Source organism: Ochotona princeps, chromosome 24 (assembly GCF_030435755.1).
Source record: "Ochotona princeps isolate mOchPri1 chromosome 24, mOchPri1.hap1, whole genome shotgun sequence".
Taxonomy (NCBI): Eukaryota; Metazoa; Chordata; class Mammalia; order Lagomorpha; family Ochotonidae; genus Ochotona; species Ochotona princeps.
In genome coordinates, this window is record NC_080855.1 from 4,877,283 (window position 1) to 4,899,817 (window position 22,535).

General features: G+C 58.9%; 1 protein-coding gene across 5 annotated transcripts in view; it reads left to right on the plus strand.

Annotated features, from left to right (window-relative positions):
- The window catches only part of TNRC18 (trinucleotide repeat containing 18), a 78,410-nt gene that overhangs the window by 53,553 nt on the left and 2,322 nt on the right, over window positions 1–22,535 (plus strand). For all 5 annotated transcript variants that reach the window (XM_058680639.1, XM_058680641.1, XM_058680640.1 and 2 more), the window contains 10 exons: window positions 2,817–3,068; window positions 12,150–12,577; window positions 16,812–16,964; window positions 17,437–17,578; window positions 17,978–18,095; window positions 18,205–18,280; window positions 18,372–18,480; window positions 19,352–19,468; window positions 19,943–20,107; window positions 20,402–21,753. In XM_058680639.1, coding sequence (XP_058536622.1) covers window positions 2,817–3,068; window positions 12,150–12,577; window positions 16,812–16,964; window positions 17,437–17,578; window positions 17,978–18,095; window positions 18,205–18,280; window positions 18,372–18,480; window positions 19,352–19,468; window positions 19,943–20,107; window positions 20,402–21,753 — 2,912 coding nt within the window. The remainder of the gene's footprint in view (window positions 1–2,816; window positions 3,069–12,149; window positions 12,578–16,811; window positions 16,965–17,436; window positions 17,579–17,977; window positions 18,096–18,204; window positions 18,281–18,371; window positions 18,481–19,351; window positions 19,469–19,942; window positions 20,108–20,401; window positions 21,754–22,535) is intronic.

Here is a 22,535-nt window from a genome sequence, read left to right on the forward strand (position 1 = left end):
CCATGTGTTTGTGCTTCCCCGTCCCAGCTCAGAGAGGCGGGCAGCCCTCAGACCCTCTCAGGGTGGGGGCTGGCGGCCCTGAGAGCGGGCTCAGGGCTGGATTACAGCCGCGTCAGGGGCAGAGCCCCCGTGGGGAGGGGCCGGGCTCAGCTGCTCCGCCTGCCCCCCGCCCCCCCGTGTGTGAGCAGGCCGTTGATGAGGTATCCAAAGGGATATTTGGGTAATAGGGCCTTCTGACCCTGATACTAAAACACTGAATTGGCTTGGCTTTTCCAGTGTGTCTGCTTTCTCCTCCCAGCAGCTTGACCATACCTTCACCCCTGACCCCTCCCCATGACGCTTTGAATGTCTGTTTCGGTCTCTTGCATTCGCTCTCACGCTGCACACTGGACGCAAAGCGAAGGCTGGGAGTAGGGCAGACGGCGCAGCGGGTCACTGAGCTTGGGGGCGAGCCGGGCTCGTTGCTCCGTAGGTAGGCAAAACCCTGTTTCTCTCTGTGCTCTCTGCATCTCCCCCCCTCAGGGTTCGCCCCCATCGGGTCTGGCAGCAGCAGATCGCTCCGCATTTACCGGGCCTTGGGAAAACCAAACCACGTTGTAACCGCCAACCCTTTGAAAATGAGCCAAGATTTAAAAACTACGTATATATATATATATATTTTTCCACAATGCAAATTTTTTTTTGCATCTCCCCCAAGCTGCTTTGTTGGGATTTCCCCCCCGCCTCGCCCTTAGCAAAGCTCTGTTGGCTCGGTCTTCATGGCCCTGTAATCCCGCTGCCCCTGCAGACCCGGGCTTCAAGCAGAGGGGCCACGAGGCAGGCAGCAGGGTGCTGGGTGAGGCACGGGAGAGCCCTGCTGCTCGGTGGGCAAGAAGCATGTGTGTTTTTGAACTTGGGTCTTCCGAGTGCTTCACTCATTACAAGATGTCAAGACCGTCCTGCCGCTGGCTTCCTGCAGTCTCGGGTGGGCACTGCTGACATTCGGAAACCCAGAGCCGGGGCTCCCTCCCTCCAGATGGGAGAGATTTCCGGAGTCCTGGAGTCTTCACACCCAAGCAGCCCCCGGGATAGGTTGACTTAGAAGGGGAAGATCCCGGGGTCCCACATCCAACCCCAGTGAGCCCCTCCTCCCCACCCACCACCTTGCTCAAATTGGCCCATCCCAGGGAGACCTGATAAGGGGACCCAGGTGCTGTGGAAAGTCTGCCTACACTTAGCCTGCTTTGCCGCTGTGGCCCACTGGGGCGGAGACAGCCATGTGACGTCGCAATGTGGATGGTCGCAAGTGTACGCTGCCTGCCTGCCCCTGCTGCCCCTCCCTGCCCCTGCTTGCTTCATCCATCACTCCCGCTAGCCTCCTGCCTGTCACCCCTGTAACAAACCCTGTCTTCCCCTTGACTCCTCCCCCTCCACCCTCATCACCAGCTCCCTCACAGCAGGGGCCCCAGCAGGCTCCCACAGACCCGAGCCTCTAGTTGCACTTGAGTAAGCCATGGCAAGGGCTGTCAGCAGGAGAATGTGCAGTTGGCCGACCATTCTCCCAAGCCAACCCCACAGCGCAGGCTGCTCCCTGGCTGGTCATGAAGGGTGGCCTCCTGCCTCTGGCTGCTGGCGGGCGTGGTCCTCCCACCGTGCCCTCCCAGGCCAACTTCCCGGGGTCCCTTCACTCTCCTGGGCACTTAGGCCACTGGGCACACAGATCTGCTGGGCTCCCTGCCGCTCAGCAGCTTCTTGGCTGTGGTACCTCCCAGGCAGGGGTCAATCAGATTTAGTCTCTGGGAAGGCCAGAAGCCAAGTTTGTTCTTCAACCTAGTCTGTCATTTGAGTGGAGAGCTGGGTGCTTGGTCATCTGCTCACCCCTCTGGCCACCCGGCTGCTCTGCCCTCGTCTCCATGTCTGCCTGACCTAGGGGAGCAGCTTGAGAGAGCACTGCCAGTCTCAGCTCTGGGGGAAGCAGGCTGCTGCCCATCACCAGGGACAGCTGTGCCGTGCGGTCAGTGGACCTGTGCCTCTGTAGCCTCTGTGTCCCTGTTGGAAGGAGACCACGGCGGTAGCCGGCTCACAGCTCCTGTCTGCAACTCACAGGGGGCAGCCCGTTTCCTGTTTGATCCTCTTCAAGCTTGCCAATAGTAGTCAATGTACGTGACATTCTGGGAGACCCTCCCCTTAGCCAGGCCAGAGGACTGGGAGATGACCACGCCGCTGGAGAGAGTAGGGGCTTGGTGCTGAGGGTCTGCCCCAGGCTCCACATAGGAGTGTTGCCCAGAGTTAGTTTTGGGGTCCAGGTCCCATTACTCCCAGAACAGACCAAACTCCACCTTCTCCTGCTGCCAGCCCCCAGGTGCCTTGCCTACAATCCCAGCCTGAGCCCCGCCCCTGCCTCACCCCCTCGCCCTCCTTGCCCCAGCCTCCCTCTGCCTCCTTCTCTCCTTTCCTGACTCCTTTACAGCCTCCATGTTTACGTCGGGGCGTGTGTGTGCGTGCGTGAGACTGTGGAGAATGCTGTCTCCAGTCATTGTTGTGTGTCTGTCCCCCTGCCCACAGCCCAGGTGCATGTTGGGACCCTCTGTACAGAAGCCCACCCTGACGCCCAGAGCTGCTGCCTGCCTCTGGGCTGAGCAGGAGGTCCTGGTCCAGGCCTCTGTTGGTGGGGCCTTGGGTTATGGGCGGGACTGTGGGGTGGGCCTTTCCCCAGTGGCTCCTGGTGATGTCTGAGGGTCAGGCTAGAGTCGAGTGGCCGCTCTGGCCGGGGTGGCGGTGGGGACAGCACACACTGAGGCCAGGGATCTGACTTGTCCCTGTTTTCTGCATGCTAGATGAAAGCTCCGAGGAGGAGGAGGAGGACGAGGAGGAGGAGGAGGAGGAGGAGGCTGAGGCCGCTGGTGGCTATCGGCTGGGCGCCCGGGAGCGGGCCCTGTCACCAGGCCTGGAGGAGAGTGGCTTGGGCCTGCTAGCACGCTTTGCGGCCAGCGCCCTCCCCAGCCCCATGGTGGGGCCGTCACTGTCGGTGGTGCAGCTGGAAGCCAAGCAGAAGGCGCGGAAGAAGGAAGAGCGACAGAGCCTGCTGGGTGAGTGTCCACTGACCGACAGACCAGTTACAGAGTTGGGGAATGGGCCTGGCCTGAGCAGCATTGTGGCCAGGATAGTCAGGGTGGCCACTCCAGGCTTACCCCAAGACATTGCACGGGCTGAGACTGAGGGCTGCCCAGGAAGGAGGAGCGGAAAGTGCATCTCTTATGCTAGGCATTGGGCTAGGCAGTGAGTGGGCCTGATGGTGGGGCAGGGTCCTGGGCTGGAGAAGTCCAAGGTTCTGTGAGGCCAGGTTGTCCAGATGGGCAAGCTGAGGCACCAGCACCTGGTGAGTGGCTCTCTGGGAAGGCCTGAGAGGAGAGTGGGCAGTGCAGTGCCGCCCTGCTGGCCACACGGGGCTCCCTGCGCTGTGCCTGGCTTCACGACGCTGCGGGCTCCAAACCAAAGCTGCATGCCCCGCGCAGGCTCCAAGCCCTGGGCCCCTCTTCCTTCTCACCCTTTGCCACCTCTGCGCCCAGCCACCGTCCTGGGCTTCTTTAGGGCAGACTGACCCGCATCCTGAGGTCACACACATAGCTGTCCTCCAGCTTTGCCCTTGCCACCCTGGTGGCCTCAGCCTAGGCATCCACAGCATGCGTCTTGCCGACGTGGCGTGGAGGGGTGAACTCTTCCTGTGGCTGCCTGGCGTGGAGGGTGGACTGTTCCTGTGGCTGTGTGGCGTGGAGGGTGGGCTGTTCCTGTGGCTGCGTGGCGTGGAGGGTGGACTGTTCCTGTGGCTGCGTGGCGTGGAGGGTGGACTGTTCCTGTGGCTGCGTGGCGTGGAGGGTGGACTGTTCCTGTGACTGTGTGGCGTGGAGGGTGGACTCTTCCTGTGGCTGCGTGGCGTGGAGGGTGGACTCTTCCTGTGGCCGCGTGGCGTGGAGGGTGGACTGTTCCTGTGGCCGCGTGGCGTGGAGGGTGGACTGTTCCTGTGGCTGCGTGGCGTGGAGGGTGGACTGTTCCTGTGGCTGCGTGGCGTGGAGGGTGGACTCTTCCTGTGGCTGCACGTCCCTCCCCTCCTCTCTGTTTCTTTTTCAGCGAGGCTGGAAGGGGCCTGTGCTCTCTGGTTCCATTCCTTTTACATGTGATTGCTAACCACTTCCTGGCTCCTCCTAGCTCACCAATCTCCTTGTAGACCATTAAGTCTATAAACCTCTCACTGGACCTTGTCCGACTCGCGTCTCGTACGTTTTGACAGGCTTAGGTGTGCTCATTCCCAATTCAAAATATTTTCCAATTTCTCTGTTGCTTCCGCTTTGAGCCAGTGACAGTTCTGGAAGGATGGTATTGACTTCCAGGTGCTTTGGGGGAAGTTAACTGGCTTTCTTACTGTGATTTGATTTCTCATTTAACTGGTCGTCAGGGAGCATGCTCAGTGGTGTTCATCTTCATTACATTTTTTTCTAAATGGGAAAATGAAAGCCCCAGCAAATAGTGTGTGTGCTTAAAGAAACAGGTGTCACAGGCTCCCTGGGCATAGGGTTGGACCAGTATGTTCGGCTGATGTGCTGTGTTCAGACCTCGGCCTTTGTCCGAGTTTCTCCAGTGCTCAGAGACAGACATTAAAGTCACCGGCTGTGGGGGCCAGCCTTGTGTCATAGCAGGTGTGGCGTCGGCATCCCGTGTGGGTGCTCTGCTTCCCTTCAAGCTCCCTGCTGACTTATCTAGGAAAGCAGCAGCAGATGGCCCACGTAGTCATCAGGGAGACCCAGAAGAAGCTCCTCCTGGCTTTGGCCTGGCTTAGCTTTAGCTGTCGTGCCCGTCTGCGGGTGGAAGATCTTCCTCCCTCTCCCTCTGTGACTCTGACCTGCAAATAAATAAAGAAATCTTCGGGGAAAAGTTCCCAGCTGTGAAGACTCAGGGCAGTCGTTGTCCTTGATGTCAGCTGCCAGTTCCACGGCAGAGTTGGAAGCCGGTCTGAGGGCACAGAGTCCTCAGTGGTCACTGTCCCTTTGGTCATCAGGAGGCTCTGCTCCCCCTTTCTGGGTTAAATGGCCATCCTAACCTTCCCACTCGTGCCGTTTCCACGCTGCATTGTTATTTATCCCTTCAGTTTTGTCTTTATATTTAAAGCAAGGCTCTTGAAGATATCATACTTTGAGTCTGTTTCTTAGTTATTTTGCTTTATTTGGTGAACAGAGCCATGCATCTTCTATCTGCTGGTTCATTCCTGGTTGCATCTTTAAAAAAAACTTTCTGAATTTTCTGTCTTTTCATTAGAATGTTTATTTCTTTTTATTAGAAAGGCACGTTTACAGGAAAAGGAGAAACAGAGAGAAAAGAGAAACATCTGCTGGGTCATACCCCAACTGGCTGTAACAGCTAGAGCTGAGCCGACCTAAAGCCAGGAGCCAGGAGCTTCTTCTGGGTCTCCCACATGGGTCCAGGATCCCAAGGCTGTCCTCGGCTGCTTTCTCAGGCCACAAGCAGGGAGCTGGATGGGAAGTGGATCGGCTAGGATGTGAACTGGTGCCTATATGAGGTCCTGGCACTTGGAGGATTAGCCAATCGAGTTATTGTGTCGGGCCCTGTTCATTGTCTTTTTTTTTTTTTAAATATTTATTCATTTTATTACAAAGTCAGATATACAGAGAGGAGGAGAGACAGAGAGGAAGATCTTCCGTCCGATGATTCACTCCCCAAGTGAGCCACAACGGGCCGGTGTGCGCCGATCCGAAGCCAGGAACCTGGAACCTCTTCCGAGTCTCCCACACGGGTGCAGGGTCCCAAAGCTTTGGGCCGTCCTCGACTGCTTTCCCAGGCCACAAGCAGGGAGCTGGATGGGAAGTGGAGCTGCCAGGATTAGAACTGGTGCCCACATGGGATCCCGGGACGTTCAAGGCAAGGACTTTAGCTGCTAGGCCATGCCGCCAGGCCCTGTTCATTGTCTTTTAATGTGATTCTTGGTTTGGTTGTGTTTAGATCTACTCCTGTCCCGCTTTATTCTCCCCTCCCCCCAAAAAATGCTCTGTGAAAATGTCATATCATAAACTCTAGTCCTTCAAGTCACAATTCTGTGACTTTTATGGAACTCATCCAGTTGTACAACCACCACCACATTCCAGTTTCATGGCCCTTTTTCTCCCAGAAAGCAAGCTCCCACCCACCGACATTCCTCAGTCCCCTAGAGGTGCAGCTGGGACACCCCTTTCCTGCCCATCTCTGGGCAGTGGACGTGAAGTCTCGTGCCAGGAGGTCGCTTGGGTCTGGCTTCTCTCGCTTGGCATGACGGCTCCAGGGTCGCCCATACTCTAATGCGTCTCAGCCATGCTTCGTTTTCGTGGCTGGGAGACGTCCCCAGCTGTAGCCGTGTTAGGGCTCCTGTCCCAGCTACGGCCATGCCAGGTCTCGTGTACCTGCTGCAGCCGGTGGACGTTCAGAGTGGCTTCCGTTTGTAGGCTTCTGTGGGTATCGTTGCTGTGACTTCCTTGTGTGGAGGATTTGGTGAGCGTTAGCGGTTGTAACCTTGCGGATGCACCCAGTGGGGAGACGGCGGGCCCATTTGCTAACCTGTGGCATGTGGGAGCACTGTGTCCCCACATCCTCACCAGTCCTTACTGCGTGTGAGGTGGCATCTCCTTGTGAATCTGACTGGCGTTTCTCTGAGAACTGGCAGTATTGTCTTTTCAGAGGCTTCGTAGCTGTCTGTGTGTCTTCTCTGTAAAAAGAATCCTTTATTTTTAAAACTATGTTTTTGTTTTGGGGGTTTGTTTTTTTGTGTTTGTTTTGAAGATTATTTGAAAGGCAAGAGGAACAGAGAGAACAGAGGAAGGGATCTTCCACCTGCTGATTGGCTCACTGATTCGCTCACCTCTGGCCAAAGCTAGCTCTCCCACACAGGTGGCCAGGACCGAGGCACGTGGGCCATCGGCGGCTGCTTTTCCAGGTGCCTTGGTGGGAGCGGTCAGAAGGGCAGCAGGCTGGACTGGCAGTGGGCAGTGGGGCTGGGGCCCCCGCGGCACCACAGCACCAGCCCGAGTTACTGTTCTTTACACGTTCCGACTACAGCTGTCACATGTCTTCTCCCAGTCAGTGAGTCTGTCTGTTTGGTTGATAGAACTGTTTGAAACCAATGTTTTACTGCCAGTTTAGTCCAGTTCATCTGTTTCTTTCCTGATGTACATGTGACTTGCTCCTGGGTCTGGCATCTGTTTGTATGGGGTGTGATGTCGGCATCTTTAACATGTGGACACTATCCCTGAGTCACGTGGGCAGAGACTCATCCCCCCCCCCCCCCCGCCCCTTGAACGGCCTTGGAACACAGGCGAAAACCAGCTAGACAGGAAGCGTTCACTTGGGAGCTGCGTGTTGCCCCCATGCTGGTGCCCACTGTCCCCTCCCATCGCCTGGAAGTCTCCACATTCCTTCCGTGTCCACACGGGTCTTAGGCTCGGCTTGTCCGCCTCCGGCTGACTGTGAGAGGAGCACCTGAATTGGTGTATGGGTTTAGGAGGTGTCTCCGCGTTAGAAACCTTGGGATCCGAGACCCGTGATCCATGAACTTGGGCTGTCTTTCCATGTCTCTGGGTCCCCTGTAATGTCCTTTATTACATTTGTTTGTATTGTTTTCAGTGATCTTGTGAAGCGGAATGGTTTTCTGTCGGTTTTGGGATATTTGTTGCTGACAGGTAGGAACAGGATTGATTTTTGCTCGTGGCTCTTATGAGCTGCAACCTTGCTGAATTCAATTCTTAGGTTCATTTCTCTGTGGTCAGTTACTTTAGGGTTGTCTGTGTAGGAGGTTATCACAGCTGCTCCCTCCTTTGCAACCCGGGCCTGCTTTCTTTCTCTTGCCTAATTCCCCGGGCCTGACCTCCCCTGGTAGAGCTGAGGAGTGGTGAGAACAGACATTTCTCTCAGGCTCCTAACCCGAGGCAGAACACAGGCTTCGTGGTGAAGTGTGATGTCAGCCGTGCCTCTGGCGTGTCCCCTTGTCAGGCCGAGGGCCTGCCCTTCCGGCTCCATGGTTTGTGGAGTTGATTTTCTGAGTCTGTAGGGGTTTTGTTTTTCGTGCTATTAGTGGAGTGAATGACACTGACTGATCTTCGTTGGTTCTGGTGTTGGGAGCCAGCCTTGCGTTCCTGGCCCGCGCCCCACGTGGCCATGGGTCGTGATCTGGTTGTGTGTTGTTGGATCCCTCGCTCAGCTGTGTGACTGCTCCCTCTTAGCGTGTGGAGATGTCTTGCTCGCCTCCAGCGCCGGTTGCTGGGCGGTCACTCGGGGCAGCCACTACAGTTCTCCTCTGCTGCCCTACGGTCTCCGATGTCTTCTGACCTCCAGTCTGGCTGATCTTCCATCTGCTGGTTCACTCCCCAAGTGGTTACAATGGTCAGAGCTGCGCTGATCCAAAGCCAGGAGCCAGGAGCCTCTTCTGAGTCTCCCACGTGGGTGTAGGACCCAAAGCTGTGCTCTGCTGCTTTCCCAGACCATAAGCAGGGAGCTGGAAGGGAAATGGAGCAGCTGGGACACGAGTTGGCACCCATATGGGAGCATGGCACATGCAAGGCGAGGATTTAGTCACTAGGCTACCGCGCGGGGCCCTTTTGGTCCATTTTTTTACTGGCTCTTTTTTTATTATTTTTAATTTTTTTAAAGATTTATTAATTTTTTATTGGATAGGTGGATATACAAAGATGAGGAGTGACAGAGAGGAAGATCTTCCGTCCACTGGTTCACTCCCCAAGCGGCCGCAATGGCTGCAGCTGAGCCAATCCAAAGCCAGGAGCCAGGAGCTTCCTGCGGGTCTCCCACGCAGGTGCAGGATCCGAAGGCTTTGGCCCGTCCTCAACTGCTTTCCCAGGCCACAAGCAGGGAGCTGGATGGGAAGTGGAGCTGCTGGGATTAGAACCGGCGCCCATATGGGATCCCGGTGTGTTCAAGGCGAGGACTTTAATGATTATGCTATTGCTCCAGGCCCTAATGGCTCTTTTTGGATTGTTTGAATGTATTTAAGAATTCTCTTTCCAGCCTTTTTTTTTTTTAAAAAAAAAAAAAACACAATTGGGAGATAATATACATTAGAAACTTCTCAGTCTTCTTAAGAGTGAATAATGTGGGCCCGGCACAATAGCGTAGTGGTTAAAGTCCTCACCTTGAATGTGCCGGGATCCCATATGGGCGCCGGTTCTAATCCCGGCAGCCCCACATCCCATCCAGCTCCCTGCTTGTGGCCTGGGAAAGCAGTCGAGGACGGCCCAAAGCATTGGACTCTGCACCCGCGTGGGAGACCCGGAAAGAAGTTCCTGGCTCCTGGCTTTCGGATCGGTGCAGCACCAGGCGTTGCGGTCACTTGGGAAGTGAACCATTGGACAGAAGATCTTCCTCTCTGTCTTTCCTCCTTTCTGTATATCTGCCTTTCCAATAAAAATAAATAAATTTTTTTTTTTTAAAAAAAAGAGTGAATAATGTGCTGCCTCACATAAAATGCAGATCTTGGGCTGGCACGGGGGCCTCGCGGCTGAAGTCTTTCATCTTGCATGTGCTGGGATCCCATATGGGCACCAGTTCTAATCCCGGCAGCCCCGCTTCCTATCCAGCTCTCTGCTTGTGGCCTGGGAAAGTAGTAGAGAATGGCCCGAAGCCTTGAGACCCTGCACCCACGTGGGAGACTCAGAAGAGGCTCCTGGCTCCTGGCTTTGGATTGGTTTAGCTTTAGCCGTTGTGGCCAATGGGGAGTGAACCAGTAGCCAGAAAATTTTTCTCTCTGTATCTCTGCTGCTCTATAGATCTGCATTTCCAATAAAAATAAATGTTTTAAAGATGTGGAGCTGTGGACATCTCCATTGGAGTGCCTTTGCTGCAGAAGACTACCTCAGCGCCGGGTGCTGGGCTGCCGCCTGGCCCTCAGCGCCAAGTGTTGGGTGCTGGGCTGCCGCCAGGCCCTCAGTGCCGGGGGCTGGGCTGCCGCCTGGCCCAGCCCTAACCCAGTAACCTGGTCGGTCCAAGCAGTTGGGGGATGGAGCAGTACATAGGAGATGTCTCTGTTTTGCAAAGAAACAAAATAACATTTTCAAGAAGAGAACAAATGGAAAGCTCATCTTTCTGCATCTGTTTGCTTTCTGTTGGTCTTTATTATTTTCTGAGTGGTCCATAATTTTAGTCTAAAGATGTCAGGTGGCCTCTTTGTATTAGAAATCTATCAGGGAGAAACTTTCAGTTGGTTAATGTGTTTATTTCAAAGGCTGAAAACGATATCTTTCTTCTGCTGGTCACTGCCCAGGTGACGGCACCACCTCGGCCGGCCAGGCTGAAGCTAGGAGTCGAGAAGTCCATCTGTGTCTTCTATGGGGCTGACGAGAGCCCAAGCACATGGCTGTCCCCTGCTGTTTTCCCAGGTGTATTTGCAGGGAGCTGGGTTAGGAGGGCAGTAGAAGGGACATGAACCAGCACTCCTGTGGGCCGTATCACAAGCCGGCTCCTCCACCATTGTGGTATTTTGGCTTCGTAGTTGCCCCTGTCCGTGGTTCTGCGGAGTGTTGACCGTGCCCTAAGCGGCAGGTGGAGTTTGTGCTGAGGCTCTCAGGGACTGTCTTCGTTTTCGGCCTAACAGCCTGCTGATGCCTTGGGCTTTGTCAGCCTGGGGAAGAGTCCCGCCTCAGGCACTTCCCCACCCACGCCCGGACAGCTCTGCCATCTGCACGTCCCAGCCCCAGCTTCGCCTCCCTCTCTCGTGGAGTGTTGCCCTGGCAGGGCTCAGACCCCCAGCGTCTGCTTCCTGGGTGGCAGCTGTGGTTACGTTGACCACCAGGGCAACTCTGGACCACCGCTATGGGTGTCTGGAGGGAGCAAGGGGGGCTTGGGCTGCGGAGAGAGGTGGGAGGGTAGGCAGGCAGCAGGAGCCCCTCAGGCCGCTGTCTTCTGCCTCATTGGCCTTGAGGCTTCCCTGAGTGCGTGAAGATCTCCCAGCACCAGGGTGGACAGCGCAAGGGGCAGGGCCCACTCCTGAACTCCTTCTCCCCACTTCCAGCCACGCCTTCTGCACGCACGGCCCTCTGCACTCAGCGCCTGCTGTGTCCCCAGCTCATGCACAGCCAGGGTTCTAGGGTATCCTGTGGGGCTGTCGTGGCTTGCTGCCTGATCCAACCCAGGGCCCTTCAGCCTGTGTTTGCCACACCCTGGTAGCCCATGCAGTTAGAGGTTCCTGACTGGCAAGCCAGGCTCGCTGCCGCCTGCTGCTGCTGCTGCTGCTGCTGCTGCTGCTGGGGTGGCTGCCTCTGTTGGGACAGGACAGCCTTCCTGGACAGCAGGACTGAGCAGCACCCCAGGCTCCTTATCTGTCGTGCAAGGCCCTCCTGGAGGCCTCTCATGGCCAGGCCTCTGGGGGAGGCAGTCCCGCTGTGGCCCCAACCGTGTGCTGGCCTTGAGCTCGGCAGTGCTGGAGAACACACTGCTGCAGTAGCAGGGGGATGCGTGGGAGGCAGGACAGCAGTGTGGCCCTGTGAGGACAGAGCCCAGGGTTGAGAGCACTGCCCTGCAGGGACGCCGTGGACGGGGGCTCCCAGCAGCGCCAGAGCAGGGACACAAGTGAGGCTCAGCAGGGTTGAGGGCGGTGAGTGCTGGGTGAGGCAGCTCTACAGTCGGCCCAGGCACAAGGCCGGCGAGCCAGGGTGCAGGCGTGCGTGTCTGCCCTGTGGCCTGGGTGTGGAGGGTGGCTGCAGAGGGACCTGTGAGCTGTGGCATCAGGCAGGGGCGGGGAGACCCACCTGTTTCTAGCTGGGGTTTTTTCTCGGGGTTCCCCTGCCTCATCTCAAGTTTGGGCCCCGCCCAGCTCACCTGCCCTGGCTTCTGGGATTTCCCTGGGCCGTGCAGGAGTGGTTATAAGGCCCTGGTGGCTAAGAGCCCCACGCGCATAGATGGTGCTCTGGGCAGCCGAAGGTGGGGCTGGGGAAGGCCCAGGCCGGTCCTCCTTCCCTGAGCCCCCCATTTCCTGTCCTGGGAGCCTAGAGAGCTGCTCCCAGGGGCAGTCAGGCTGCCGGGAGGGGAACGGGTTAATGGCCTTGATGCTGCTGGCCAGCAGGGCAGGTGGGTGTGGAGGCCCCCCAAGAGCCAGGCCATAAGCCTCTCCCCCCACCCACCTGCAGGGACAGAGTTCGAGTACACAGACTCGGAGAGCGAGGTCAAGGTGCGTAAGCAGTCCCCTGCTGGGCTGCTGCGGCCCAAGAAAGGCCTGGGGGAGCCGGGACCCACCCTGGCCGTACCCACGCCCAGCGCCCGGGGCCCCAGCCCCTCCAGCCCAGAGAAGGCCAAGCTAGCGGCCGAGAAGGGACGCAAGACCCGGAAGCTGCGGGGCCCCAAGGAGCCCGGTTTTGAGGCAGGACCCGAGGCCAGCGACGACGACCTGTGGACGCGGCGCCGCAGCGAGCGTATCTTCCTGCACGACGCCTCTGCTGTCGCCCCCGTGCCCGTCAGTGCTGCACCGGTCCCCAAGCCCAGCCGCTGCGGCAAAGGCGGCCCCCTGAGCCCACGAAAGGACACCGGCCGAGCCAAGGACAGGAAGGACCCCAGGAAGGTACGCTCAGCACAGGCATGGAGGCTGTGGGAGGGGGTCCCTGGGTGCTCCCAGCCTTGGTTCTAGCTACATGCCCGCCTGCAGGCCCCTGGCCACTGAGAGTAGGGAGAGGGGCAAGCCATGACAGGAAGAGCTTCTTATGTCTGCCTCCCAGGCGCCCTTAGTCTAATCTGCCTGTCCTGCCACAGCTGAGTTGCAGTTAGCAGCTTTACTTATGTATTGTGAGTGAGAGAAAGAGAGAGAGAGAAAGAGAGATCTTCCATCCATTAGTTCACTTCCCACGTGTTTGCAATGCTTAGAGCTGGGCTGGCCAGGAGCCAGGAGCTTCTTCTGGGTCTCCCACATGGGGGCAGGAGCCCAAGGACTTGGGCCATCCTCCACTGCTTTCCGAGGTTCATTAGCCAGGAGCTGGGTCAGAAGTGGAGCCGCCAGGCAGCAGCTTCGTCAGCCATGCTACAGTGCCACCCTGAGTGTGCCTGTGCCCGTTGGCACTGGTGGGTGGCAGTGAGGCCAATGAGCGCAATAGTCTGAAGCCAGGAGCCTCCACGATGTTTCGAGGTCTCAGCAGGTTCTGCTGGAGGCAGAGGCCCCGGCACTAGGGTGCTTGTGGTTCCTGGCCAGCACTTCATCTGAGGGGAAGCTGATGTCTTCAAAGATGGAGAGAGAGAGACCCTCCCTCACAGACTGGGAGAGCTCACTGTCCCGGAAGTGTGACTGTGAGTCCTGTCACCCTTTCTGTACTCGCTGCCAGCGTCCAGTTATTCCTTTCTTGAGTCTTTCAGTTCAGATTCACACGAAGGTTCTGAGGGCGTTTTGGCTCCGGACACCCCCCTAGTTGCTCTAATCCCTGCTGGGGCCAAGCCCTCCGTAAGCAGTGTGCTTGAGAAGGTCACAGAAAGGGAGGCGGCTGCAACGGAGTGTCATCCACGGGCACTGGGCGTGTGCTTCCCTCCACTCCCCGTGTCAGGGCTGTGAGAGGGAAGGTTCACGCTAGGAAATGATCATCATCGCGCCAGGAACTCTGCCATGGGTCTGATATGTTCTGGCACTTTCCCCGTAAGCCAGTCACCGCCCCATTCCTTCATGTGAGGGAGATGGCACTCCCCATGGGTGCGGAAACAGGCCTGCTGTAAGCCCAGGGATGCCAGCACTGTTTATCTCTTCACCCAGGCGATGACTGCCACCAGGGTGGGTGTAGACAAGCACGGCTGTGCTGGGCAGGGTGGCATGAATGGCAAGAGGGAGAGCTCGCAGCTTAACTGGTGAATGCTTTATCTCTGGACTTCTCCAGTTGATGCTCTCACACTGTGGGTGACATGGGTAACTCAGAGCGTGGAGCGGGAGGCCCGGGGCTCCTCTGTCTCATTCACCGGCCGCAGGTAGAGCTGTGAGCAATGGCTTCCTCCTGATCACTGCGCTTTGCAGTGGCCATGGGAGGAGGGAGCTGGCCAGGGGCCGCCAGAGTCAGGCTCCAAGCGTGGGTTCTCACTGCCTGCATCCAAGCTGCCGGGCCACGCTGAGCCCTGGGATCCCACTTCCTAGCGTGTGAGCAGCCAGGGCTGTTGGGAGACAGGACCAGGCGTGCACTTAGTCTCAGCCTTTTAGCAAGTTTTGGGTGGTTTTAATCTGCGAGGTTGACAAGGCACCCACGCTCACACATACGCAGACACACACACACGTACGTCTTCAACGCTCACACGTACGCAGACACGCACACACGTAGGTCTTCCATCCTCTGGTTCACTCCCCAAATGCCCACAACAGCTGAGGCTGGGCTAGGCTAGGCCTGACACCAGGAGCCTGGGTCTCCAAGCACGTGTCTCACTGGCCATGCATTCCAGTAGGGGCGGACATGGGCGTCCCCAGTGTATCCTGTGTTGTTGTGCCCAGCGCCCGCCAGGGCCATTTTGACAGTGTGGTGAGCCCGGATGGGAGAGGTGCACCGTGAACCACAGGAGCCTGAGACATCTGTGGAGATCACTCCGTGAGCAACCACTTTTGAGACGTGATTTTGTTTAGGCAGCTTTTTTTTTTTTTTTAAAGATATGTTTCTTTTTGGGGGTTGGTGCTGAGGCAGAGTAGGTTAGGCTGCTAGCTCCAGCATTGGCATCTCGTAGTGGTGCTGTTTTGAGTCTCAGCTGCTTCACTTCCAATCTAGCTCCCAGCTTATGGCCTGGCAAAGCAGTGAAAGGATGTCCTTGGGCCCCTGTGCCCCTGCGCCAAAGCCAGAGGAAGCTCTTGGCTTTGGATGGGCTCAGCTCCGGCCGTTGTAGCTATTTGAGGAATAACTAAAAGATGTGTTTATTTGAAAAGTACAACAACAGAGAAGGGGGCCAGGCAGAGGACGATCTTCCATTCACTTTCCCAGGGAGTCGTTCTCCCAAATGCCCGCTAACATCTGGGGCTGAGCCAGGCCAAAGCCAGTAGCCTGGAGCTCCAACCAACGCCAACAGGAAGCTGGGTCAGACACAGAGCAGCTGGGCTCAGTGCTGTTGCCTGGTTGCTAAAGTCTTCACCTTGCATGTGCCAGGATCCCGTGTGGGCACCAGTTCATATTCCGGCTGCTTCACTTCCCGCCCAGCTCCCTGGCTTTGGCCTGGGAAAGTAGTCGAGGACAGCCCAACACCTTGGGACCCTGCACCCACTTGGGAGACCAGAAGAGGCTCCTGGCTCCTGGCTTCAGATCGGTGCAGCTCCGGCCATTGTGGCCACTTAGGGAGTAAACCAGTAGATGGAAGATCTTTCCCTCTGTAGCTACTCCTCTGTGTAAATCTACCTTTCCAGTAAAAATAAATAAATCTTTAGAAGTGGAGCAACTGGGACTCCAGTTAGCACTCTGGTTTGGGACGCCAGGGGTCCCAGGCAGCCCCTTTTACTCTGGTCTTTGGACTTAGTTGGCTGTCACGGGTACCTCTGCTTGCTGTGAGCTTTGGGAGTACTTTGTTCCAGTGGCGTCTCATCTCCTGCCTGGGCTGACGATGGTATCTCTGTTGCCGTCATTCTGAAGCTGTGGACACCTCTGGGTCACACAGCAAGTTCATTCTTTTCTTCTTGTTTCTTGTTCTTTTTATTTTTCCCCCAGTTTATCTATCTACTCATTTTTAGAGGGAAGGGGGCTTACAGAAATGGGTTTTCTAGTTAAAGGGGAAACATCAGCAGTTTTCTCAGCAGCATATTCTGGAAGATAAACGTGGAAGGTTAAAACAAAAAAGCCAAGTAGGAGACAGCTTCAAGCAGGAGACAGCTTCATTGCCTCTGTCCCGCCCTGGGAGGCTCCTCCTGGACCGGTCTGAGAGCCACAAGGAGCTGCAGCTGCCACCTCCCTGCAGCCCCCAGAGGGCGCCTGTCATGGTGGCACCTGTGCCTGCGGCTGGCCTTTGCTGTGAGCTCGTCCACCCGCCCTGTCCCCAGCGCCCAGCCCTGTGACCTGGGTTTGCCAACTGTGGGTTGGAACTTAGGCGCCTCTTCCCCATGCCTCTGGCTTTGCCCTGAATGTGACCCTGGCAGCTACAGACATATGGTGCTCCTGTCTCTGTAACAGGTTGCTGGGAAGCTTTCAAGGATCTGAGTGCCTCTTAGATGAGGCAGGCGGGGAGTGGCGGGGAGAGCAGACAGGCAGGTGGCCAGGCAGGCGGGCAGGTGGGCGGGCAGGGGCCAGGTGGGCAGGCAGGCGGGCAGGCAGGCGGGCAGTCAGGCTGTCGCAGGAGTGTGGGACTTCAGGGCCGGGCCAGTTCTGGGGCTGGCACCGTTTGAAGGAGCGGGAAAAGAGGTAGTTTTGTACGTCCATTGCTGGGCAGGGGGAACCGCCCATCGCCTGTGATCAGGCCATGCCTGCCACAACTCAGAAGGGAAGCTGCCTATTGTATACCAGCGTGTATCTCCCAGACTGGGTGGGGAGGACAGCTGCCAAGCAGGCCCCGGAGCTGAACTCTAGCACGGATGCCCAATGCTCCTGTGTTGTGCGTGCTTGCGGGGAGCCCTGGCATGCTCATGCCATGGCCAGTGGTGTCCTGTGCAGTCGGCAGATGCCTTCACGTCAGCACCCTGGGGGGCAGGGTGGGAGAGGGGTCGGCAGCAGCCGCTTTCCGGTAATCAGAAAACGCTCATGGGGTGGAGTGTGGGGGTCCGTGGGCGTGTGTCCTCACCTGGGAGTGGCCCGTGCAGGGAATGGGCGGGGGGTGGGGGCAGAGGGGTGGGATCCAGCCCTGCTGATGTCCACTCTGCTCCTCTTCAGAAGAAGAAAGGGAAGGAGACCGGGCCAGGAGCCCCTGCACAGCCATCCCGTCCGCCTGCCCTGCCGCCTGAGGCCAGGGCCCCTCACGCCAGCTCACTGGCCACTGCCAAGAGGAACAAGGCCAAGGCCAAAGGGAAGGAGGTGAAGAAGGAGGTGAGGGAGCCCCTGTGCCGTGCTGTCTTGTGGAGTGCAGGACAGAGTCTGAGCATCTGGAAAGAGAGCCCAGCCCACACAGCATCCTCTATGCCCCGAGGCCTGGGGAAGAGGGTCCCAGGCGCCGGCTACTGTTGACCGCACAGGGTGTGGTCCCTGTCCCCAGCAGGCTCTGCACTCATGGACATGACCAGGGCGCCCAAACCATTGCCATGGTGGCGGCTAACCCCACATGGGTCCCCAGGCTCTAGCAGCTCATGGCCCCCCCCAGCCCATTGCACGTGGCCAGGAGCACTGCCTTGGTTTCTCTAAGGAGCGAGCCAGGTTCTGTGCCGTGGTCCTGGTGGCAAGTGAGCGCTGTGCTGGGCACCCACAGGCCTGTGTTGTCCTGCCAGGACACCTGCTGTGCCCTGGGATTCTGGGCTCCCTTTGCCGTGTCCTAAGCTGTTGGGGCACTCTACTCTGTCCCCAGAACCGGGGTAAGGGGGGCGCTGTGAGCAAACTCATGGAGAGCATGGCGGCTGAGGAGGACTTCGAACCCAACCAGGACTCCAGCTTCTCGGAGGACGAGCACCTGCCTCGCGGTGGGGCCGTGGAGCGGCCGCTGACCCCAGGTGAGCTGCAGGCCCCTGTGCACACAGGGTCTGCGGGGACGTGAGGGCCAAGGCAGGGGCTGAGCCCGCGGAGGCGGGTGGCCGTGAGCTTGGTTGAGGGTTGGTTTCCCCAGCACAGACATGAAGGGGAAGTGGACAGCAGGGTCAGGAAGGATGTCCTGAGCTGGGGTAGCAGCAGGCGACGGGGACTTCCTGCCCAAGCCCAAGGCTGTGCAGCCTGCCATGGCGGCGTTACACCCACCTGTGTCTTCCCAGGCACCTGGGGCTGGCATGCGCACACAGATGCACATGCGTGCCTTATAGGTTTGTCTAGCTGCCGGGGGGAGGGGGCAGCCAGCGGGCCTGGGGAGGAGGCAGGGTCTCTGGGTTGCAGCCCCGCCTCACGGCCCCCTCCCGCAGCCCCACGCTCCTGCGTTATTGACAAGGACGAGCTAAGGGATGGCTTGCGTGTGCTCATCCCCATGGACGACAAGCTGCTGTACGCCGGGCACGTGCAGACGCTGCACTCGCCGGACATGTGAGCAGGCCTCCGAGCTGGCCCTGCCCTGGGCCCGGGGAGAGGGGCAGGCCCTCCCTGGAGGTGTCCGGCCTCTGCCTCCTCACGTCACCTCTGCCTGGCCTTTCAGATACCGTGTGGTGGTGGAGGGCGAGCGGGGGAACCGGCCCCACATCTACTGCCTGGAGCAGCTGCTGCAGGAGGCGGTGAGCGGGGAGAGAAGGCGAGACTCCTGCGGGAGTGAGTGCTTTGTACCTCCACATGGTGCTGAACCCCGTTCCCCGCCCTCCCTCCTAGATCAATGATGTCAGACCGGCCTCCACGCGCTTCCTGCCTCAGGGGACCCGGATCGCGGCCTACTGGAGCCAGCAGTACCGTTGCCTCTACCCGGGCACTGTGGTCCGAGGTGAGGACCTGCCCACCCCAGACCTCTAGGGCACTCCCTGTGCCCTAGCCCTTTAGTGGGGTTTCATGTCATCACCCATGCCCAGCTGTGGCTGGTTTCAGTGCAGACATGCCCTGGTTCCCGTGACCGTGAGCGCAGGGCCTTCAGGCATGGCTGCGTCCAGATTGGGCTCCCTCCTAGAACTCTCACCTTGCTGGCATCACATTAGTTCCGTCCCAAGCCTGGCCACCAAATCGGCCACAGCAGATTTTCTGCTCCTTCTCACACAAGGTCTCGGTTGGCCCCGTGGTTTTTGTTGAGGGACCTGGACCACCTCCTTGCCCCTGAAGTGACACAGTGAGACTGTATCCTTTGGAAGGGGCATCTGCAGGGAGTTTAGGGCCAGCAAGGGAGCCAGGCAGGCCAAGTCCCAGGGGACCCAGGAGGGGCAGGAGGCAGGGGAACCAGCCAAGCTGCCTGTTGGAGATCTGGCCCAGATAGAAGCTCCTGTGGGGCTGGCTCCCTAGCCCATCTGTGAAAGCAGGCTTGGTGGCTGGCATTCCAGAGCGGGGCTGGGCTTTTGTCTTATGATGTACAGACACCACTGTGCACCCAGATCGGTCAGTACAGAGCTGGGCAAAGCTCTAGGTGCGCACCCCTCAGCCTCTTCATGTGCTGCCGGGGGTAGGGCTGTCTCCTGAACCTGGCTCCAGACACTGCCAACAGAGCCGGAGTTGGTGCCTGCAGGCTGTAGTGTCCGTATTCTGTACCACTGCACCCCCACCATGGTGTCGTCCAATTGCTGTGCCTCCGCCCCCCGGCTGTGGTGGGCCCACCTGCCTCCCCTCTGCCTGTAAGGGGTGCAACCCCCTGACCCGTGTGCCCTGGACAGGGCTGCTGGACCTGGAGGATGATGGGGACCTGATCACTGTGGAGTTCGACGACGGAGACACGGGCAGGATTCCCCTCTCGCATATCCGCCTCCTGCCACCTGACTACAAGATCCAGTGTGAGTGACCCCCTCGCCCTGGGCCTGCGTCCCCAGCCAGCCTTGCCCTGCTCTCTGCCACTTGAGGCACTGCGACCCACAGTGGGTAGAAGTGGCAGAAATTGTGTCTAGGTGGCCCCTGCAGAGGGACTTTTAGCGGCTGCCAGGGTTTCCGTCTCGGGACCCATAAAGGATGGCCACAGCTCCAGCAGCCTGCCCAGCCCATGTGGCAAGGGGAAACAGCTGTGGTTCGAGAAGTGGCCGACTCCCCTGGGGCTCCAACGCTGCCTGATACCTTGGGTTCCCAAGTGTGGCAGAGAATTGCTGGGACAGCAGAGCTGTGCCCAGCTCCTTGGGTGCCCACCCCCGTGGGCAGGCACCCGCAGCCAGACCAGCTAGGGTCAGCCACAAGATGCCCTGGTTTCCTTGACAGCTGAGGGCCCTTCCCTAGAGTCAAGGACCATCTGCTCTGAGTCCGTCTGCTCTGTTTTCCAGGTGCCGAACCGTCCCCAGCCCTCCTGGTGCCCAGTGCCAAGCGTCGCAGCCGAAAGACCAGCAAAGACACCGGGGGAAGCAAAGAAGGGGGCACAGCGGGGGCCGAGGAGTCTGGAACCAAGGCCCGAGGGCGTGGCCGCAAACCCAGCACCAAGGCTAAAGGTGGTAGGTTGGCCCAGGTCTGACCAGGGCACAGAGGCAGGGACAGAGTGCGACCCACCAACTCTAGAACTGCCAGCTCAGGGCTCAGGGTCTACATCCGAGGCCATGCCCATCCTAGAACGTTTTGCCCTCTGAGAGCCCTGGCTCTCTAGGGCCCCCTTGGGGGCTGTTAGTGAGTGCACTTCCTGACCCACAGAGGCCTGACCCCAGGCTGTGGTCTCTTAACTGGGAGTCCCCTGCCCAGTGGGTAGCATTGCCCATAGCCCTGGCCTTCACGTGTTTTCATCTCTTTTCTAGACAGGGCTGCTGTCCTTGAGGAAGGGGGCGCCACCGATGAGGTGCCCAGTGCCCCACTGGCACTGGATCCCATCAGCACCCCAAGTTCCAAGAAGAGCCCTCCGGAGCCTGTGGACAAGCGGGCCAAAGCCCCCAAGGCTCGCCCAGCCCCCTCGCAGCCCAGCTCTGCACCGACCTCCCTTGCCAGCTGCCCTGCTCCTGAGCCCTTTGGGGAGTTGCCGGCCCCCTCCACGGGCCCGGCCCCAGCCCCGCTCGCCACTGTGCCCGTCACCATGCCCGCCACCCGCCCCAAGCCTAAGAAGGCTCGGGCTGCCGAGGATCCTGGCATCAAGGGCCCCCGGAGACCAGGCGAGGAGGCCGAGCTGCTCGTGAAGCTGGACCACGAGGGGGTCACGTCCCCCAAAAGCAAGAAGGCCAAAGAGGCCCTGCTGCTCCGGGAAGACCCGGGCGCTGGGGGCTGGCAGGAGCCCAAGGGCTTGCTGGGCCTGGGTAGCTACGCCCCAGCAGCTGGCAGTGGTGAGCCCAAGACGGCCTGGCCCAAGGCCCTGGATGGGGACCTCGCCCAGGAGCCTGGGTCGGCACTCGCGTCGGAGGACTCGGGCAATGCCAAGAGCCCCGACAAAGCCCAGGCTGAGCAGGACGGGGCTGAGGAGTCTGAGAGCAGTGGCAGCAGTGGCAGCAGTAGCAGCAGCAGCAGCGGCTCAGAAACTGAAGGCGAGGAGGAAGGCGAGAAGAGCAGGGAGGAAGGCCGGGGTGCCGGCGGCCGGGACTGCAGCGCCTCCAGCTCCAGGGCATCCTCTCCTGCCTCCTCCTCATCCTCTTCCTCCTCCTCCTCGTCTTCCTCTTCTTCCTCCTCCTCCTCTTCCTCCTCCTCCTCTTCTTCCTCTTCTTCCTCCTCTTCCTCCTCTTCCTCTTCTTCCTCCTCTTCCTCTTCTTCCTCATCCTCATCCTCCTCCTCTTCCTCCTCCTCCACCACAGACGAAGATTCTTCCTGCAGCTCGGATGATGAGGCCACCCCTGCCCCAGCAGCCGGCCCCTCTGCCCAGCCGGCCCTCCCCACCAAGGCCCCCAAGCAGACAGGCAAAGCGCGGTCCTCAGCTCACTCCCCAGGCAAGAAGACGCCCGCGGCCCAGCCCCAGGCTCCCCCAGCCCAGCCCCCACAGCCTCTGCAGCCTAAGGCCCAGACTGGGGCGGGAGCCAAGAACCGACCCAAGAAGAGAGAAGGTGTGCACCTGCCCACCACCAAGGAGCTGGCCAAGCGGCAGCGCCTGCCATCCGTGGAGAACCGGCCCAAGATCGCCGCCTTCCTGCCCGCCCGGCAGCTCTGGAAGTGGTTCGGCAAGCCCACCCAGGTACCAGAGGTGCTCGGCAGGCGGTTCCAGGGCACCATAGGTGGGGCAGCTAACCTGGGTCTCCCGGTTGGGCATACTCTGAGAGGCCAGTGAGGCTGCAAAGCCCAGGGACTGCCCTCTGGTCCCTGGGACAAAGAACCTCCCTGCTGGACCAACAGCAGGAGCTGGGAGCTGTGCGAGGGTCCCAAGTGTCCCTGATATGACTGGGGCCACCTGCTCACCGGGCTGTTCAGTATGGCCTGAGGACAAAGTTCTGGTAGGCTGGGATTGTGCTCCACATCTACTCTGGCAGTAGGGGACCAGTCATCCCGAGGGAGCGCTGTGAGTCCATCCTGTGTGTACACACTCCACACACATGCAATCTGTATGTACTTGAGTGGACGTGTACACCAGCATTCACAATTGCATGTGCACACATGGGTGTGCTTTCTTGTGTATAATGTGTACAGTAGGCTCTCATAGTCCATGTTTGTGCCTGTAGGTATGCACACACACACAAAGCCCTGAGGAACTTGTAGCAGAGACTGGCAGCAGCGCTCATGGTCTCCTGCCCATCACACACTCCAGGACAGGGGCAGGGGGACCTGGTAGGCCAAGAGACTGTGGCGTGTTCTGTGTTGGGTCCTGGGGGGCCCTGTCCAAGCTTTGTGGCCCTCATCGCTGAGGCAGGCGCTTGCAGGAAGCAGCCTCTCCACAGGCCGAGGGCCTCGTGCCTTCGGGGCGCTGTCTTGGATGTGGGTGGTCAGCAGGGCACAGGGTCCCCCAGCTCTCGCTGTGGGCTT